The sequence below is a fragment of the Gossypium arboreum genome, chromosome 5 (genome assembly GCF_025698485.1).
Source record: "Gossypium arboreum isolate Shixiya-1 chromosome 5, ASM2569848v2, whole genome shotgun sequence".
Taxonomy (NCBI): domain Eukaryota; kingdom Viridiplantae; phylum Streptophyta; class Magnoliopsida; order Malvales; family Malvaceae; genus Gossypium; species Gossypium arboreum.
The window spans coordinates 10,769,133-10,790,729 of NC_069074.1; the positions used below are offsets into that span (position 1 = coordinate 10,769,133).

The window sequence follows — 21,597 nt, forward strand, 5'->3', positions numbered from 1 at the left end:
AAAATTACACTTTGATCACCCCTAAAATTATAAAAGTTTGATTTAATTCTTTACAAATTATAAAAATATAAATTATAAAAAATTAAAATTTTATCCGGCCTCCCTAAATATTTATTCTAGCTTCGCCCCTGATGCACATTCATCTCTTTTCCAAATGTAAGCTTCGATCTTCAACGGATGAAATTTTTTTGTTAAATCTCCAATACCTATTTCTTTTTTATTTAATTCATCCTTATATTTAAATTAACTTTATTTTTTTTAGATATCGACTAATATTATTAAAATAAATCTATATGACAGAGACTATCATTAGTATAGTGATATATTTTAAAAATAAAATATATTATTTGTTCATATTCATTCTAGACAAACATTTTTTAGTTTTTATATTATTATTTTGAAATTTAAAATTTTATAAAAATATTAGAAATATTATTTGAGGCTATGTATAAAAATATAATTTTTATATATTTTAAATTTTTATTTTATCATGTGTCAAAATGTGAGACTATTAACAATCACCATATTATTGATTGTCAGTATTATGCCAATTTATTTTAACGACATTAATTAGACCTAAAAGATATAAATTAAGTTACACTTTTCAAATTTAAATACTAATTAGATAAAAAGAAATTAGATACTAAGTATAAATTCTCAAATTCACCTCCATAAATACTAGACTTTAAAGATATATATTATAAAACTTGAGATTTGTAGGTATGTTCCAGCAGCAACTAATCGTTTATTATTATTTAAAATTATTGACAATGGATTTCTCTACTATAAAAACCCCCTTCTTCCTTCCCCATTTCCACTGCAACTATCACTCAAACCATCAATTTCTTTCATTTTCCCCTTTCTTTTCGTTATTCATTTTCTTTAGTTATTTGTGAATGGAGAGAAACCCCATGCGTAGGCAGCTTGCAAGCTTGAGGAAATCCCTGTTTGATCAGGTTTGTTTTCCTCAACATTAATTTGCATGGTTTTAATCTTCAACATATGTGTTCATTGCTCACTACTTATTTATGTGGGCATAAGAGAAAACCAACTTAAGCAGTGTTTTGATGATTATATATATAGGGATATCTGGATGAACAATTCATGGAGTTGGAGCAACTCCAAGATGATGCCAACCCTAATTTCGTCGAAGAAGTTGTCACCTTATACTACCGCGATTCTGCCAGATTAATCCTTAACTTAGACCACGCCCTGTAAGTTCTATTTTCATGCTACTCAACCACCGCAACAGTTTGATGATCATCATATTATATATATATATATATATATATGTTTTCATTTTTGTGCTCTCCAGGGAGCGGAGGCCTTTAGATTTTAGTAAGTTGGATGGGTTAATGCATCAGTTCAAAGGAAGCAGCTCAAGGTAACATGTTAAGCAAATCTCTTTCTTCTTTCTTTTTTTTTTTATTCATTTAAAATAAAAATAAAACCGCTGAAATAATATGAAAAGAGTTATAATCTTGTATAATAAGACTTGATATATAGGTATAAATTAAAAGCAAGTATATTCTATGCTGGCTTTAACACAACCTTTAAAATTTTTTTGGGATGGGTTGCAGCATTGGAGCCAAAAAGGTGAAAGCTGAGAGCACATTGTTTAGGGAATATTGCAAGTCTGGAAATGCAGAAGGGTAATTCCATCTTCTCTTGAAAGCTTCCTCTTCCTGTATTATAGAGTCCAATATTTATATACCCGAATTTGGAAGGATCACATATCCATATCTAAAAATATGTTAGACATAAATGTTTGATGCAAAAATGAAAAAGAATCCGAATAATATAGCCTACCACTTTGGTTTAACTTGCAGATGCATGAGGACTTTCCAGCAACTGAAGAAAGAATATGCAACATTGAGAAAGAAGCTTGAAACTTACTTTCAGGTGCCTTTTTTTCCCCAAATTAAGCATGTCAATAACTTATGTAATTTTAGGTCCTGCTAGTGCTAATTTCTTTTCTATTATGACCAGCTGGCAAGACAAATTGGTCCAATGGAGAGTGCAAATCGCCCTAAATAGAGAGAGAGCCCAATGCAGACGTGAGTAGTTGTATTCCCAAACTTCACCTTACTGAATTAGCTTTGATTTTGCTTGTAAAGCTATGTTTTAGATTGGGCTTGGTCAGAAAGCTTTGCTCTATCAGTCGATGCATGTTTTGTATTTTGGTATCCATTAAAAAAGTGTAGTTGAGTTGATAATTTCAATAAGTTGAAATTCTGTCCTTAACACCTTTTACTCCCTCTTCCATCAATCGCTGCTACAAGACTAAAAAATGAGATTTTCAAATGTTGCCATTATTAGACGACAGCATGAAGTAACTATATTTCAGATTCATGTTAAAGGGCGCTGCCATAAGCCCAAACCCAACATTCGAAGATGGAGATGTATGGTTGTGGTGCGGAAGAGAGTGGATCCAACATAACCCAACCCACGTTAGATTGAGCTTTCACTCTTATTCAACTTCAAAATAAAAAAGAAAAGATGGATGCTTTTGATATTTTTAGGTAATTTATAAGGAAAATGGGCAATTCTACATTTTAGTACTTCAATAATATAGGTATTTATTATTATTTTTTCAAAATTTATATTTTAAAAAATAAATATAAGTAACACAATTTTTAATTTATGTACCATTGAGATTTATAAATACATACAAGACTTTCAGCTCGAATTTCAATCACTTTGAGAAAAAACCAAATAAAAATTTCAACAAAATGAACAAATACCATGCTATAATTTTGGTTAGAGCTCACTAAACCTCTTTCAAATCTACCACCAGTCTCCTTCATTCTGGTCAACTTACAACCAATCATCAGTCTTTCTCCCACTTTTACCTCCTCCTCCCCGTTCTTCTTTCTTTCTTCCTTTTGTTCCTCCATTTGGTTATCATTACCAAAGTTTCCAACAATGTTGTCAACGATCCTTTTCAAATAATGATCCTTTTCCCTTCTCTTGTCATTTGTCATCCTCTCTTCCATTTTCTTTTTCCCTCTCCAACTCCTTTCCCCGCCATCTACTCCGTTCTCACCTAAGTTGACTTTTTAAAGACTACCCTCCCTTTTCTATCAAGTTTTATGTCCGGAATAATAACTATGGCCTAGGTTCTGAACCTTGGATCCTCCTTTGAAGGATGTTTTACAAGTAGACAAGGACACGTTTTTTCTTGGATCCACTCTAACTTGATTTGCTCGAGTTCTTTTAGTGCCTCGGTTTCTCGAGTTTAAGCCGACTCACTTTTTGACTACACTTGATCTAATGGATTCAATGTATTTGGCTATTTGCAACTTTTATGGATTTTCGGGATAGACAATATCATTATTAGCGGGTACAATGCACTGGTTAACACGATTCATTTTTGGTGGCTGACACCTTTCAGTGGAGCAAGAGCCGATGAGTTGGCTTGTATTTGTAGTAGAGGAGTTCTTTCCGACATGATTCCCAAGTTAAATTTTGTAAAATAAAGTCGTCAACGCAACAATTTAGGTTAATTTTTTTAACTTTAAATTTACATTTTATTAAATTTTTAAGAAACAAAATCTAGATCATAAAATATAATATATAAGTATCGAAGTGATATCAAATAAAAAAAAAAGAAAAAGAAAATCAGTTTGTTATTTAAAATTCTATAAAACCATATAATATTTTAAAAACTAAACATAAATAATTAATGGTATTATAAATTTGTTGTATGAATTGGTGTTTTGAGAAAGAACACGGCTCATAAAATTATTAAATAAGTTAGTGCCTCAAGTCACGTTAATTTTTTATAAAAAAAACAGTTTTAAAATAAAAATATCAAAGTAACAAAGTTTTAAAGTTATTGTGAATTACTTTTAGCGACTTCGTTCATTTCTTCAAAATTACTCTTTTATCCTAACAGAACAACTATTCTTTAAATAAACATTCCAAATATAATTTGTTTTTGAATAAAACAAGTATTACTCATCCACGAATAGGTGTCAATATATTAGTGTTCTTTTTCATATTATTATCTAACATCTTTTTATTAGAAAAGATAATTACTTTTAAAAATCATTTTAAGAAAAATTCGGACTTAAAAATAACTTTTTTTTCTTAATAAAGCGCCATTTATTTAAAAAAATTGAGAGCGAATTTAACTTTAAAAATATATAAATATTAAAATTGAATTTTTCTTTAAAGGCAGTTCATTTTGTTTTTCGAAATATTGTAAGATAATGTTTGTGTTGCTCCTTTTTGCAGACCTTAGGATTTATGAAACTGAAACCGTTTTCCATATTGTCCAAATTAAATTATCCACGTTTTTATTTAGTTTCCAAATAATTATAATCCACTTTATATCCATCTCTTTTACCAAAACAAATGTTATGAATTAAATAAAACTATACAATGTATTAAATCTTTAGGATATAACATATTAAAATGAACATACTACCATCATCAACACTTGTTTTGTTTTTTATGTACTATTTTTAGGTTAAAACCCCATACATATGGTTAATTTTAAGACAACACTTTAAATGTGCTTTTGAAACAAGGCAAGCATGTACACCTTCAAATAAAAATGACAAAAAAAAGTGTAATTTTCTTATAGTATATTATAACAGATTGAGAACATTCTATTTGAAAGTTTATGATTGGTCATTTCCTTTTCCTTATAATTTATGACCCAAATGTCAAAAAGTATGTAGTTAATTCACAAAATCTTAAATGAGAAGAATTTTCAAGATAACAAAAGCCTTAAAGCTAACTACAACTTATCGCTTAGTGGAAAGGAATTTTTTTTAATATAATTTGATATTTGAATTTCACATTTTTTTTCTTTTAATACAGTATTTATGTTATTTTTTTTGTTTAATGTGATGCTTATATTTGACAAAAATTATACATTTTTGCTTTTGAAGATAACGGTTTTTAGGATTTAGGGTTCATTTTTAATCAAATAAACCTTAAGACCCGAATTAAATGATCACATCTATCGGATTGTATTTAACAAATTAAACTTTAAACTAAACAAATTCATAATTAACACTAAATTTGTTCTATTAACATAGCCATGAAAAATTCAAATCTAATAACATTAGCAATTAACTTTCATCAAATCAACCTTAAAACCTGAATTAAACACTACAAATTTAATATTGTTACCTTTAGGTACAAAAAAAATATAACTTTTTTGTCAAACACAGGTACCAAATTGGACCAAAATATAACACAAGTACCACATTAGAAAAAAAGTATCAAACTCGAGTACCAAAAATAAATTTGATTTTTAATGTAAATTTTAGTGAATACTTTTTGAAATTACAATATTTATATATTTTTAATTGTATTTTATTGTTTAAACTTTAAATAATTTTATTTAATCTAGCCTAGTATTCTTTAATTTAGTTGGCATTATTATTATAGCAATCAATAATACGTGAATTCAAGCGTAATTAAGCATACAAGGGTCGAGAGAATTATAAGTAGATGTAAGCAATAAATAAAAAGGGTTTTTATGTAATCTATGCTACTTATAAAATTCATTACTAAATTGGTGCAAGAAGTTATTTGAACATGAAAAAAGATAAAAGTTATAACTTTTAAAACTAAAAAATTATAAATTTTATATGTATTTGAATAGTTTTTAATTAATTTTATTAAATAGCTTAATTTATAAATTTAAAAAATAATCTGAAAATAGATAACTAGTTAACTTGAGAGATTTAAAATCCTTTTGATGTAGGTTGAATCCTTGGTGTTGTTTTTATATATATTTTATTTAATTTTTCGATTTTTTAATTGCAAGTTTTTGACACAGACACAAATTTTTTTTAGCATAACAAGTTCAGCATGTTACAAATAAATGCTTAATTTCTGGATCAAATATATAACAGAGGTTTTGGTATTTTGCAAGCACTTTTTTCGTATAAAAAGTTTTTTCTTTAATATCATTTTGATGCTAAGTTTTAGTCATTAAAAAAAGAAAGAAAGAAAGAAAAACGACTGCTCATAGCATTGCCAATGCCAATGTTTGTTTTTATAATTCAAAGAAGGGATTGGGAGAAATCTGGAAATGGGTCCGACATGAGATGTTGTAAACAGTAGGCATCACCGGCGCATGAAAAATGGAACCCATTACAAAGAAAGTGATGGATCAATCGATGAAGCCAAGAAAAAACTTGAAAAGGGAAAAGCCAATAGTGTATCTAATTTTTAGATAAAAATGGTTTTGGCCATAAAAAAAACAAAGAAAGAAAAAGATGCATCTATTGTGAAGGGTTGTGGATAGTTGCTGAATAACTTAATATTGTACTCCTACATTTTGAGATTGGGGCATTAAAGAAATATGCGAAATGTGCGAGAGATAAAAAAGGTGGCCAACAAAGGGAAAATGGATTGACATTATAGGGCAGGGCACCAACAAAATCCTTTTTATCCCATGGCTACCCGATAGATAGGGGATTGTTTGAATATATGTTCTGATTTTTTTTAGTACAATCCTTAATCAGCTTATCTCAAAACATAAAACTACTCAAATTCAATTAAAAAAATTGAATTTAATTTAATAATTATCAAATCGAATTCCATCTATTTATCAAGCAAATTTTAAGTATTATAATATTTAAGTTAAATAGCCCGTTATCTTAATCGAGCTTTTTATTTTAATATTATAAAATTACATTTCATTTGTATTATATAATAGGAGTTTAAGTACAATAGAGCTCAAACTTAAGTATGAACAAGCTTAATTAAACTTTTAAATTGATATTTATTGAAGCTCCATTAAATATTGAGCGTAAAATTTCAAGTTGAGCTTTAATTTGCTACTCTTTAAATTCCACTCGGTTCAATTACATCTTTAGTTTGAACTCATGACCTCCAAATCTCAATAATATTCACTTGGTTGTTTTCTATCAAAATGTATTAATAGTTCTTTTACTATTAAAGGAGTCAATTTATTTCTTTTATAATTAAAAAAAACAAAACTCAATTTAAACTGAGTTAATTTTATTTTTAAAAAGTGACATTTACTATATAATAAAATTATAGTTTAAAAGTGTTTGATGATTGTTTAACTTAAATTAAAATTATCCTAAAAGTCATTTTTAGGCACAATAACTTGCCATCTTTTTTAGAGTGCATGAATAATATAATAAACCAATAAACATCAAATTAACTCTTATTACTATGTTTAACTCTAAAATTATTTTATTTTTAAGATTCTAAAATCTCAACTTTTAAACCCTAAATCCTTTTAAATCATAAATATTAAAATTTTAAATTCTAACCCACCCTACCATAAATCATAAATTTAGTTGGACAAAAAAAACATAAACCTTGCATTACTATTATTATTTGTTAAGTGATCAATACTAATTAAGGTTAAAATATTATTAAGGAGAATGGATCGAAAGTGTATTGATATTAATTAGAGATTCTTTTAAAAATATCAAGCGGCACATTTTGATTAGATACTTAAAAATGTTTCTTTTTAATTTATTCAAATATAATTTGAATTTTTATAATTTTATAAATGAAATATTTTATTTAGAGTTAATTTGTCAATGATTGATTCGAGTAGGATGAATTTGAGCAATTTTGTCAGTCCTTGGGTTTTTATTTTATTTTATTTTATTGCTGTATTGAATGATTTTTGTCTCAAATTGTTGCTGAGATGATTGGTACTTTATTTTAAGAAAAATCCGTCATAGTGGAACTTGGCATTAATCATGAGAATAGTGGTTTAATAATAATAATAAAAAAATAAAAGTTAATTGATTTTTTTCAAAGTTTCTTGAAATTAAACAACTAATTTTATTAATTATTTTTATTTAATATTCATTTAAAATTATTATTTTATGCAAAACTTATTTTTATCAATAATCTCTCAAATTATGAATTAAAGACAACCAAATCTACATCCTTGTAGTTTTTATTTGAATAAACCAATATTTTTTAAAACGAAAATCAAATGCCTAACTAATTGACTTTGCATCCAATTTTCAATCTAACCTCTAACTTTAATTTAATGGGGAAATTGTATCATTAGTTTCCTAAATTAATATGAAAAAAAATTATATTTATAAATTCTTATAATTAAATATATATTTCTTGTTTGCTTACCGTAGACATCAATAATTGTGTTTTGTCAAAAATGTCAATCTAAATGTTGTAACTTATAAACATACTTGTTTCCTTTTTGTTGAAATATAAAATATGCTTGTTTGACCAAACTTCCTTGACGCCAACACCCAAAGAGTATTTATATTTTCTTCTCTAAATTCCCAAAACTATTTACTTATAAACAAATAATTGAATGGATATTTTAAAAATCTCAATAAAAACCTTAAATTTTTTAAACAAATAATGCAAAAATTACAAAAATAAAATCACTTCATGCTTCACTTTTGCATTTGCACTTTTAAAAAACAAAGCAGGAAAATGTTGTAAGGAGGAAAACAAGAAATAGTGATGCCTCCTACTCCCCATTCGCCTTTATTAACTTGGTGTACTAAGTCCCAACTCCAATTGCATCATTAGTCTCATGGTCATTATCGTAGCATCAAAGAGAGTAGCACGATAAGACTGCCACCTTTATGAGGCGACTTAGATTTTAATATTTTATATATATATATATATATAATCTTTTTATTATGGACCTTGCCTTTAAAATAAGTGTACCTAGTACTGAATTTCATTTCGTTTTTAACATTTTAAATGAGTTACTCCAAACAAAAAATATTTTAACTCACCATTTAATTTTTAAAATTTTTTAAGTATTTAAATTTTATTATTTATCAAATCATTCTAAAATAAATAAAAGGAAATTAACGTTTGTTAACTTCACTGACTTAACATATATGCAGATATCATATAAATCATTAATTATTTTTTAAATTTAAAAATTTTAAAAATTAAAAATTATTTAAAATATTAAAATTATAAAATATATTTTTATACTTTTAAAAATAAAAAATTAATTAATTACTAACGTGACATTAATGTAGAGTCACGTTAATAAAGTTAATAAATATTAATTTTTTATCTATTTTAAGGTGATTTGACAAACAATACAAGTTCAACGGTTAAAAGAGATGAAAAATTAAATAGAATATTAAAATAATATTTTTGCAAAATTAGAAAACCAAATAAGTAATTATTCTTTTCAATTTTAATTAGTCTAAGTCCAATGTTTTCTTCATTTCAAAATTTAGACCGCTTGATTGAATTGGTATAAATTAATTTCACGCTAATTCGGTTAAAATTTGCTTAAGACACAAATTTTTAATAGGATAATGAATATTAATATAATAAATTTTTTATCTTTTACTATTTTAATATGCTTTTAAATAAAATAATTAAAAATAATTTTTAATTAAATCTTAAACTAAAACAAGTTTATTCACAACTATTTCACTATTTTACTTATAATTCATTATCGAATATTTATATTAATATTAAAATTTTCTTTCATCCTTGTTTTAAAAATTAAAAAAAACAAAAAAAAAAACTCCAAATTAGGTACATTACTCAATTTAAAGTATATTTTGGTGAGGATAATTGGTTCCCAATGTTGGAGGCTCTAATCTTTGAAACTGTCTGATGGGGTTAAGGTTGTCTTGTATGTCTCTCACATTAAAATCACGACAATAACCATCATTAAGTTGTTTTTTTAATTAATTAACTTTTTAAAAGCTCTGCAAATTTTCTTGGTCGATAGGTTTCGGGCATATAATCTTGGAGTCAGACAACTTAGCTGCTGTCAACGTACTGCGGAAGAATGCAGTGGTAGCACCAACTGGTAGCACCAACTAGTGCTCTTGGTGAAGCTATTCAAGGCATGTTGAGCCGTGAATGGGTAGTGAAGGTAGGCCACATATATCAAGAAGAAAACCAAGCGACTGACTTCATTGCTAGAATAGCCACATTGCACAACTGGGGTTTCGTTATGATTCAGAACTCGTCGATGGGGATGCTACAGGTTTTGAGGGAGGATAGAGATCATCCTACAATAACTACAACAGTGCCTATCAGAGGTGAATCCTCTCGGGAGGCATAAGGGGCTTCGCCTCCTCAAAATTTTAGAAAATTTTGATTTGTTCCTTAAAATTTTTAAATAATTTTAATTAGGGTGTTTCAAAATTCTGAAAATTTTATTATACCTTTTAACTTTTTAAAAATTTTATAAGCTCTCTAAATTTTATTAAAATTTTATTAAACAACTTCAAAACTTAAGTCTTAAGATCAGTTGCTGGTACATATAACCATTGTAAACATTTCTATTTTTGCTTCCTTTTATAAAAAGTAAATAAATCTATATTTTCAAAACCAGCATTACGGACTTACATTATAGATATCACTTTTACATTAAAAAAATCTTTCAAATTTGTCATTTTTCTAATAAATAAAAATAAAAATAACGTATAATTATAATTTTATAAATACTTTCAACTTTATCTAAGTGAAAAAGCATATAATGGAGTAGAAATTTTACATTTAAGCTTGAATGTTATATAAATATTGATTTTTACGTGAGGAAATGGAAGTAGCAAAAGCAAAGAAGAGACTGCGTTAAAATATAATAATATAAGTGATTAAAATATAAAATAAATTAATTATGATAATAATTTAAAAAAATAAACAAATCAGATCAGTGATGACATCCCATCCATCATTTTCTTGGGTCCTCAAAAGCAACTCAGTGTGTTTAATTGAGCCCTTTTAATCAATTAAACTTGATTAATATTTCTTTTGAAGTTAACTTAATTATCATTTTGATTATATCTTAACTTAATTAACATTATATTTTAATTAAGGGAATTATTATGTTAACAGTCCATTAATCCTTAGGAAATGACGAAACACTGTTAGCTTATTATTTTTAATTCATAAATTTAAAAACATTATTAATATAATTTAAACATTTTTTTATAAATTTGATCTTATTTAATCCTCAATCCTCAAACTTATGCATCTACAATCTTGAATTTGAAAATTTTAATTTTAAGATCAAAATTTTATATCTTTTAACTCTAAATCTTAATATATATATATATATATATATAAATATATAAAAGAAGTTGAGATTAAAATTAAAGACTGATATTTGGCGTCAGCTACTATTTTCCGTTAATTAAGTGTAATTTATTTTGCATCTCTATATTACTATTTTAATATTTTGCAGGACAAGAAAAGGGCATGTCATTTGTCTTTGTTATCTAAATAAAACTATGATTAGAAGTGCCCTCTACTCAGTCCTCCAAAGAAACCATAAAAAGTAAATGTTTCGCAACTAGATTGAGGTTCAAAGTAAGAAAATGAAGTTAATTTAAACACCAAATTGGCTTACATAATTTTTTTTTTAAAAAAAATTGTGTTTTTTAAAGTAGTTTTTTGCAAGTGTTAAAAAAAAAAAAAACTTGGCTAAACTTAGAGAGACAAAAGAGAAAGGAAAGAAATAAAAAAGTGTTATCTTTGAGGAGGTCAGCAACAGCACGCTTTGCTTAGTTTTGTTTTCTTTTGTTTTGCTCTGCTTTTGCTTCCTGAGGTGAACAAGCTAACGTTTTGTGAGGAGGGAGGGGGTTATTTAAGTAAATGGGGTGGGGTGGCACAATTTTTCAAAAGTGATGTTGAAGTAGCAGGGTGGTGGAGGGATGTGGTTGCGTGAGGTGTTGTTCTAATTCATGTTTTCCTGTTCCATGTTTGGGGGTCTTCAGTAAAAGGGAATCTCTTCTGGTTTTATTATCTCTTTTTACGCTCCCTTCCCCCATCTTGTTCTTCTCCACACCTATAAAATTCACCTTCCTATTTTCGAGTCCTATAAAGCAGTGAGAAAGAGACAGCCAAGAACCAACCCACTTAAGCGTGCCATAATAGAAACAAAGGAAAAGCTAAAGATAAGAATCCACCCTTCTCTCTATCTATCCTTGCACTCTGAGCTGTTAAAATACACTCTTCTTTTGGGGCTTTCTTTTCTCTTGCTGGGGTTTTCTCTATTAAAAGAGGGTGCTCTTTTATATTTATAATTTGTGTTTTTGCTCTGGCTTTTCCAGTTGCAAAGGTGTTTGCTTTAAGGTTTCTAAGCTGGACAGTTCTTCCGTTGTTAGCCAAGGTCTTCATTTTCATTGCGAAAGGCAAGTTATGTAGATTTCATGAAGTCGGTCTTTATTGTTTTCAACTTCGGACGAGCAACTCAGTTTAAATTGTAAGGCAAGTTTCTATCTTTGGATTTTCATTACTTAATAGCTATTTTCTTAACATTTTTTGTAGTTTGTATGTGTTGTTTTATATTTAAGCTTCTAACTCTTGGATGTTTTTTTGTTCAGTTTGCTGGTTCTTGGTCTTCCAAGATAGAGGGAAAAAAAAGGTGATCATTTTGAGTTACTGGATATATCTTCCATCCTGTTTAGGAGATGGAGAAAGGTTGCTCAAATAATGGGGAAACATGTCCTCAACTTCTTGATTTGATCCCTCAAGAAAGAGAGTGGCAATATCCCAAGAGGAAAGAGGAGAGAAGCCATGTAGCATCAGAAGAGAAGAAGCTGGAACTGAGGCTTGGTCCCCCGGGTGATGAAGAAGATAACTGGTCCATCAAGGCTACCGGCAAAAACGACAACAGAGACAGAGATGAACCTTTAATCTCACTTGGCTACCTCTCTTCAATGAAGAAGAGTAACGGAAAACAGGCGCATAAGCTTCCATCTCCAGAGGACCAGCAGCAGCACCACCCGATTGGCTCAGTTTTGTCCCCTTCATGGACCAAAAACCACCACCCTAACCATCAGCAGCTGACAAACCCTCCATTTCTTCAGTTCCCATCAACACCCCAACAGTGCTTGCCTGTTATAGCAAAGGAACAGTCACAGCCCTGTTGCACTAAAGTGGTAGACATTCAGAATGCAGAGAAAAAATCATTTTCACCTACTGCAAATACAGCTGTGCCTCCCAACACTTCTCAGAAAAGGTAGTCCAGCTTTTTATTACATCTCTCTCTCTCTTTCTGTCTGTTTGCATCTCTTTAATATATCTTCTATTTTTTTAATTTTAAAAAATCTTCTTGACAGAGGATAATCACTGACAAGTCACAAGATTACCTTACTTGATGTTGTGTGGTCCATGCATGCTTTGTTAGTTATTTCAATTTTAACCATCAGCTTCAGATGTTTTCAAAATTTGTTTGTTTTTAACCTCATTTATTGCTATTGATCTGCTCATTCATGATGGCTCTAAGCCTTTTCTGGTAGTAAATGCGTATCCATCATCTTTCTCTTTAAATGCACAAGTTTTGCTAATTTTGTCTGTCATGTTACATTTTCCTATCAAATGTTACTATTATATTGATCACATCTCTTATAATTGCGTATTATTTGAACCCTTTTGTACTTGTTATTCTCTATTATTATTTAGCATTGAATTGATGGTATTTCTATGGTTATTATGATAATGGAAAACAGAACTGCTCCTGGGCCAGTTGTGGGTTGGCCTCCAATTCGTTCTTTTAGGAAAAATATGGCAAACAGCAGTTCATCGAAACTAGCTTCTGAATCATCACCAAGTGTGCTCCCTCACAAGGTTGGTAATGAAAAAAAAGCTGCAGAGCCGAGTGCGAAATTTGTGAAAATCAACATGGATGGAGTTCCCATAGGCAGGAAAGTCGATCTCAAAGCCTATGACAGCTATGAAAAACTCTCGACAGCTGTTGATGAACTCTTCAGAGGCCTTCTTGCTGGTAAATTTTCAATGAAATATTACAAGCTAAAAACCATGTGTTAGCTATTTTGTGATTGGATAGTCATGTCAATCAGCCATCAAATTAGGCTAATTGTTCAGTGTATTTGAAAATTCTGGTTACACACCACAAGACCAATCAATTCGCCATCACTGTTAGCTTAAAACTGTTTAGGTGATGAAGTGGCATGTGGGAGAATATGATGTTTTAAGTGCAAAATTTGGACTGGCGCTTGTTCCAATTGTGATTAAAAACTCTTGGCTTATTTTATTTAATACGGTGAATGTCATCTGTTTGTCTTTTGCATGGATCCTTGTAGCTCAAAGAGATTCCTCCGCTGGTGGAATAGTGAAGAAGCAGGAGGAGGAGAAAGCGATCACGGGCTTATTAGATGGAAGTGGGGAATATACATTGGTTTACGAGGATAACGAAGGAGACAGGATGCTTGTTGGGGATGTCCCGTGGCAGTAAGCATCTTGTCACTGTGGATCTCATCCAATTTCAGATTCATATATTATATAATACCATTTTATATTCCCAAAATTAGTGACCAAAGCACATAGCAGAGTACCATTTTATTATACACCATCTTTTGTCGTCTAGGCCCCCTCCCCCACCCCCCAAAAAAAAAAAAAAAGCATTGGGTTCCTAATATTTTAACCAGTATCCTGCTTTTCTTCAATGTTGGTCATATACTTTCTTAATGTATGCATATATGTTGTACTATAAACATGAACGAAATCGTAACATCCGGAGTCTGAATTTGGATTTGCAGCATGTTTGTGTCCACAGTGGAGAGGCTGCGCGTGTTGAAGAGCTCGGAACTGTCTGCCCTTAGCCGTGAGTGTCGGCTTATTATGAAGTAAAAACTAACAATGATTATCGGTTCTTGCTTTTAGTAACAAAATTGGCGGTTCTTGTTTTTTACAGTTGGAAGCAGTAAACGAGGGAAGTACCGGCTTGACTCTGTCTCCACCAAAGTTTGAAGATGAGGCATTGAAATTTGAATTATGTTCATGTTTTGACATTTTGTTCCCTGTTTTGCCTTTAAACCTGACGCACTTACTGTATATATAAGTAGGTTCGTATGTAATTTTTGACTTCGTTTTCTTTCTTTTCCTACATGAATGCCATTTGGTATTATCCTTTGCTGCTTTTTTACTTGGTATTAACATTAAGCACCTATCAACGCCTTTAAAAATGATGGGTTACCATGGAGTTGATATACTTGTCGCTTTTTTCTTGAGTCCATAACCATTGCAGCTCAATTTAAGTACTCATTTCAAAATGGATTAAAGGAGAAAGTAGATGGAACTTTGCCTTTTTTAAGTTTATAATCAGTCTCTAATTTGCTGAATCTTTTTGAATCTGCAATCTTATGGCATGTAAAGTAATGTTGTGTTAGCAATAGATATTACCTTTTCTTGTTCAAAAGGACTGACACCGAAGCACATTCCATCACTTTTGGTCCCATTAAGGCATGATTTTTGATCATTGATCCATCAAAGAGCCAAACCAGTTTAACACTTGTCAATAGGTCTTGGTTTTGTTTTTTCTAGGTCAAGCTCAATGAACTTTGGGGACAAAAGTAAATGTTTAAAGGAAAAAATGGAAAAAAGTTTGGGGGAGGATTGTTAAGGGTGGTTTATCATTGGGAGCTGCCTAACTTTGGGCCCAAAAACAAGACTTTCTAATCTAATCTAATCTAATCTAATCTAATCTAATTTAATTCCATTTAGAGACGTGTCACGTGTGGGAATGTAGGAAAGTGTCAAACACACGTGCGTAGTTGTCGGCACTTATCGCGGCGCTTTGCCTTTGCCCGTCCAGTTCCATAGTTTGGTCAGTCCTTGACACGTGTGCATGTTTGACCCAACAACGGGCGGACATGTCTTTTAACTTGTAAACTTAGCCATCAGACTTTGTTTCTCAATTTTCTATACGGATTAAATCCAACTATTGCTCTTTTATGACCAAAAATATATATCCAACTATTGTTACTAATATATTTGTCAAATACTTGTACGACTCTGTTATTCTTAATTCCTTTTTCTATGCATAAAATACTAATTTCTGTTTATATTTTTTCCTTTGTTTGTTCAGCAAATCATTCAACTAACCCCGACCAATTTGCATTGTCATGGCGGGTTTTATTGTAATAGAAAAAAAACACACGTGTATCTCTAACAACTGCAAAATGCATATTTGGAGGATAGCATTTATATTTTTCATTTCTATTTTATGATTTATATTTGGAATGTATCGTTATCTTTTCAATAATATTATTTTTAAGATTTAAATTTACATATTTTTCTTAAAAGTATAATGTACGTTATCACAATATTTGACACTTAATGTATATTTTAATAGGTTGAGAATTTCATATTTAAAATATTTTGATTTACAACAACCATATACCTTGTTTGATAGGGGTTTTTTTTTCCAGTTAACGTGAAAGTCAATGGGCAAATAATAATAATAATAATAACGTGAAACTCATTACGTATTAGTTTTTAGTAAAATCGTTGTATGTTGACAACGAAACTGATAGACGCATATCGCATGGGGGTTAATACTTAAAACCCCACACCAAATCAGACCCAAATCATCTATTAGCTTTGAGATGATTAATAATGTCCCTTAAAAGAGAATGATTTGTCCAATAACTCCCACATAACTATAATTCCTGCCCCAACTGGCCCGATACACTTGACCCACCTCCAGTCTGTTTCTGCAAGTTCTAACCCCAACTGAATTTGATTTAAATAATAATATTTTTGTTAAAATTTACCATAAGTCCCTGGAATCTTAGTAAATTGGAAATTTAGTCCCTATAATTTTTCTTTTAGGAATTTAATCTCTTTAATTTTTAAATTTTAAAATTTAAGCTCATCTGTTAACATTGTTACAATTATTTTGTTAAATTCAAGTTCATTATTTTTTAATTGCATTGTTATCAAGTGATTTTTATTTTTAAATTTCAAAATGTCATATCAAAAATTTAATAAAAAATTTAACAATATTAACAAATGGACCTAAATGTTGAAAACTAAAAAGTATAGGGATTGAATCCAAAAAAATAAAAATGCAGAAATTAAATTTCAAAATTTCTAAAGAGTACGTGGACCTATGGCAAATTAGTGACGAGCATTGTCTTGTCAATGAGTAACGTGGAACTCTTCTTTCTCCCTATTTTCCTTCTCTTTTCTTCTCCTTACCCACAATTGCCAATTTTCATCATCGTTACCATGATCATTCGATGACTTCTCCTGCTTTAGGCCGTTGATCCAAATGGTCATCGTGAACTTGGGGTTCCATTTTCTCTCATCTTTCTTTTTCTCACTTTTTGATTTTTTTTTCTTATGACATTTTTGCATTGCTTCTTGCGGGTTTTGGGTTTGCTAGATTTGAAACCCCTTCCTTTTCTTTTTAGTTATTGGGTGTGTTGATGTGTTTATGGTTGCTGGTGTTAAGGGAATTGTTATAGTGTTTTTAGGTTTGATAGATTTCACAGGGGATAATATAGGTGCTTACACCTTAGGTAAGAGCTTATGCAAATGGTGATTAGAGGGTTGGTGATGAGGAAGGGGGGATTGGTAGTTCAACTTGTTAATAAAGATAGGTAATGAAAATGGTGATTTGAGGTTGGGCAGTGGACATTGATGAGTAGATGGCAAAAAAAAAAGGGATTTAACGAATGATCGAATTAATTTTTTTTTAAATAACCAAAATAGAAAATATTTATGATTATTGAGATAGTTTACCCACATATATAATTACCTGTTCTTATTCAGTGGACTGGAGTGACGAACAACTTTTTTACTGAACTTTAAACTTTAAAATTTACTCTTATTTCTACTCGATTCAAGATGGCCAAAAGCTTATTTGACTCGTATGAAAAATAATTTGAGTATGTCTTATTTTGCTTCAATACTCAACAATTAAACTCTTGAAAAGTCTAATATGAATAATTATTTTAATTTAAAATAATAAAATTCACTAAGTATATTCAAAATTTGAAGATAACATTGATATCAAAATTACATGTGTTTATCTTTAAGCTTATTTAACATGATTTTCAGAATTAAATTTGTATAAAAAATTAAAAATCTAATTCAATCGAATTGTATCGGCTTACAAATCTCTAAACTAATATCTCTAGGTTGACTGATTGATCTTAATCCAATTCAAACAACCATATTATTTGGGAACAAGAGAAAAACTTTTAAGACTATAAATTAAATAATCCAATTGGTTAATTGAGAAAATAAACCATAAATCAGAACTTGTAACAGGCATAAGCACCACCAAATATTGTCTAAGATCAAAAGAGGCAAAGAAGAAACTAAAAATACCAAATTACAGAGAAAACTAATCCAAATAAAATTCAATTTACTGTAATAATAAACCAGGAGATGAAACTAGGAACAAAAATAGAGATTATTATACAGCTTTTGTGGTTCTGCCTGGCTTCACCCTGTGTGCCATGTATGTAAACTGTATAGTATTAAAAAACAACTAGACATACGCTGTATTTCACCGTATGGCTATGCTCCACTGAACCCGGCCTCGGTGCCGCGCGCCAAGTCGCCTACGCCGGCAGGAATTTGGAGACAGAATATTTTCATCAGTTGCCATCCAAAAAGAAAGGCATCAAAGCTATATGCTCCTTTTATACTCCACTTTCTCTCTTCTCCTTTATACACTTTTATCTAGCAAAGGATATATATATATATTTTGTATTTAAAATATTCTATAAATATATAAATTTTGATCCAAGTAAATATTTTAAGGGTTAGTTTGGCAATACTTTTGAAAAGTGCTTTTAAAAAGTGCTGTGAAAAAGTGTTTTTGAGAAGTGCTTTTGAAAAGTTTGATTTAAAATTTGAGTGTTTAGCATTGCTGTCAAAAAGTACTTTTGAAAAATAAAATGTCTATTTTAGACATATTATTATCAAGTAACAAATATGCATTTAAATAATATTTATTTGAGGGGTGAAAAAATAATTAAGCACTAAAAGTGTTTTTGGGAGAGGAAAAGCTAAAAATTTTAGCTTCTCCTTTTCAGGAGTGCTTTTCAAAAGCACTTCTGAAAAGCTAAAAATTTTAGCCAAAAGCAGATTGTTCTGCACAGCTTTTTTTCCAGAAGTGCTTTTGGAGCCAGAAGTGCTTTTGAAAAGCAATGCAGAACTAGCCCTAACTCATTATTGGTGAGTGGAGGTATTCAAACGGTTAGTTGAATCGAATTAATATTAATTGAATCAACCGAATTTTTTAACCATTAACCGAATCAAAATTTTTCAAAAAAAATTCACCGAAACAAATATTTTGGTTAATTCGGCCGGACAACCGAATTAACCAAAATTTATATGTTTTTATTTTTATTTTTGTTAAAACTAGCATAAAACATATAAAATAAATAAATTGATAATGTTCATTTGATCGAATTAACTGAATTAAAACTACATATAATTTGTATTATTAATTATCAAGTTCGATTAATTTGATTAATTACTCGATTTCGAATTGAATTAACAGAAAATCGAACTTTAAAAAATCATTAACCGACCTCCAACTAAACTAGATCGATTAACCAACTGATTAATCGAATTATATCGGTTCAGTCGATTAATTTAGTTTTAACCGAAATTTGAACACCCCAATTAGTGAATTAAAAAAATGACATATCATCTAAAATTAAAATAAATGAATTAATTTTAAAAAAAATATATCAGTTTATTGACGCTACATAAAATATTAATTTTAAAAAATAATTTTAAAAATGTTACATGACACATTGGTTTTTTTTTTTTTTTTGTATGTTTATCATATGTCATTCATGTTTTGTTTTATTTTACTACCCTTTTGTAATGTAATCTTATTGTGTCGCGTAATCTAATATTCTCATACTGTTTGTGCTAATATATACAATGCATCGCATTTTGTTTTTCAGCTCTTGTATCATGAAAAGAAAGACTTATAACGTAAATGGTGAGATTTTAGAAAATTATTAGGCTAATTTCACTTTAATTTTAATTCAGGCGAAACACAACTTCGACATTGATATTCTAATTGAGACTTAATTATTGTTATTAGAAGAACAAAGAAGGTTAGATTAGTATTCCTAGTATGCTAAACGGCCAAAGTAACATTTTAATGTTTATTAAGCAATATATATAATTAAAAAAATGTGATATTGTTGGTCATAAACAGATTCTTAAAGGGTTTAAAAAAAGATCACAAGTTGAGTTTAAGTCGAGAAAAAGATGGTCGTCCATTTATATTTGTACACCCACTTATAAAAGCGTTGTTTTCTTTTTAACCCAGATAAATATTTTTGGGTATTTGGAAGAGTGGTTTAAAAGAAATCAAGCAAACCCATAATTCAATTGCTTCTTGGCTGGCTTCGAGTTAATAATGGAAAAAGGTGGGTGGTAGTAAGGCTACTATTTGGTTGAGTTGATAGTCATGGCATTCGCCTGTAGACTTGGACCAGTAGTAGCACAGTATGTATATATATACACATTTTCAAACCTCCATTATGGTGAGTGGGGATGACAGGGAAACCTTTCACCTTCATTCAACTTGCTATTCATTACCCTTTAGACATAAACATAGGAAAAGAGTACGCTGCAAATTTTACATATACTATCATTGCATGACATGGAAATTTTATTAAAATATAATATAAACAACAAAAATAAATATATTAAAACTTACATAAGCACACCTCCACTCAAAATATATTTGGGATAAGGCTGTGGGTAGTTCAAAAACATAATGAATATGTCAAGCTTCTATCCTTTTCAACATGACATTTCGTTTTGTAATATTTTTCCATACCAAAACTATTTTTCATGTTCTTATGTTAAATCAAAACATATATAATTATTTAAGTTTCACTTTGAAATATATTTCAAAATTTTACTTCCATTTCACTAGTATTTTTAAATACATAATCGTTGATATTATATTTTTTAGAAATTTAAACTAATATATATTCTTTTTGAAGTTTTAAAATATATATATAGATAATATATTCTTAATAAATTATAATATTTTGTATAAATATATTTTTTCCTTCTATGTTTTAAATTACATATTATATGAAAACTTATTTTTGGGACGGATGTTTTGTACAAACACTCCTATATATGTATTAGATTAGACTTCAAGTTTGAGATTTTAGCCTATATCTTAATTACAGAATTAAATTCTATACTATCTTTAACATCTTTCTCTTTCCTCAAACATATTTAGACCGTAGTATTATTTTTATGAATAAATAAAATTTTTGAATCTATCAACAAATTTATGTGTTATTATTGTTGAGTCAAAATCAATATTTGGAAGCTGAAAATAAGTAGTGTCAAAAGCAGTGTTAAGAGTAGTTTTAATTGTTGCATGCATCAGATTGATTACCGAAGAAATACAATCAACGCTCGATATGTTTATGCAGTTCAATTTCCTTATATTTTCAAGGTCTTGCTTAGATAAAATATCTACTATCTTAAAACCTCATAAAATAAGTTTTTTCAAGCCCTAGCACTTACCATTTTAGACTTCTCACTTTTGTATCCAAGATCTAGACAATTTCCTTCTAAGTTTTCAAAACTTAAGACATTAACTAAGTCACACACTTGATTATTTCAATCAATGCATTCAAAAAACTTTCCTCAATGATCAAGATTTAGTACTCTTAATTCAATACACTACCTATACAAGTCTCTACAATATACAAGTAATTGAGACTTGCTATCATATTATATCAATTACAATTAATCTTCTCTCGAAATAAGTAGGATAATATGCATAAAGAATATCTTAAAATAGTTCAGAATAAGTCTTGAATCTTTATGATATACTTCCAAGTTTCTCTTGATACA

General features: G+C 29.2%; 2 protein-coding genes across 3 annotated transcripts; both read left to right on the top strand.

Annotated features, from left to right (window-relative positions):
• The first annotated feature begins 715 nt into the window (after positions 1-715).
• On the top strand, positions 716-2,225 carry LOC108452590 (histidine-containing phosphotransfer protein 4-like). The gene is made up of 6 exons (XM_017750388.2): positions 716-956; positions 1,084-1,214; positions 1,316-1,384; positions 1,581-1,652; positions 1,830-1,902; positions 1,990-2,225. The coding sequence occupies exons 1-6, from the start codon at positions 897-899 to the stop codon at positions 2,035-2,037; spliced, it is 453 nt and encodes a 150-aa protein (XP_017605877.1). The 5' UTR covers positions 716-896; the 3' UTR covers positions 2,038-2,225.
• Positions 2,226-11,278: 9,053 nt separating this feature from the next.
• Positions 11,279-14,854, top strand: LOC108453506 (auxin-responsive protein IAA18-like). 2 transcript variants are annotated; one of them, XM_017751637.2, is made up of 6 exons: positions 11,279-12,192; positions 12,309-12,946; positions 13,437-13,711; positions 14,031-14,178; positions 14,487-14,551; positions 14,642-14,854. In XM_017751637.2, exons 2-6 carry the CDS (start codon positions 12,396-12,398, stop codon positions 14,695-14,697), a joined length of 1,095 nt encoding a protein of 364 aa, XP_017607126.1. In that variant the 5' UTR covers positions 11,279-12,192; positions 12,309-12,395; the 3' UTR covers positions 14,698-14,854. The 2 variants fall into 2 exon arrangements, with proteins under 2 accessions (XP_017607126.1, XP_017607127.1); XM_017751638.2 differs by having other exon boundaries at positions 11,279-12,187.
• Positions 14,855-21,597: the final 6,743 nt, after the last annotated feature.

Coding starts and splice junctions, on each gene's coding strand:
- LOC108452590 (XM_017750388.2), top strand. CDS start 897: ATGGAGAGAAACCCCATGCGTAGGCAGCTTGCAAGCTTGAGGAAATCC. Junction 957..1,083: donor GGAAATCCCTGTTTGATCAG/GTTTGTTTTCCT, acceptor TTATATATATAG/GGATATCTGGATGAACAATT. Junction 1,653..1,829: donor AAGTCTGGAAATGCAGAAGG/GTAATTCCATCT, acceptor TTTAACTTGCAG/ATGCATGAGGACTTTCCAGC.
- LOC108453506 (XM_017751637.2), top strand. CDS start 12,396: ATGGAGAAAGGTTGCTCAAATAATGGGGAAACATGTCCTCAACTTCTT. Junction 14,179..14,486: donor GTTGGGGATGTCCCGTGGCA/GTAAGCATCTTG, acceptor TTGGATTTGCAG/CATGTTTGTGTCCACAGTGG. Junction 14,552..14,641: donor GGAACTGTCTGCCCTTAGCC/GTGAGTGTCGGC, acceptor TGTTTTTTACAG/TTGGAAGCAGTAAACGAGGG.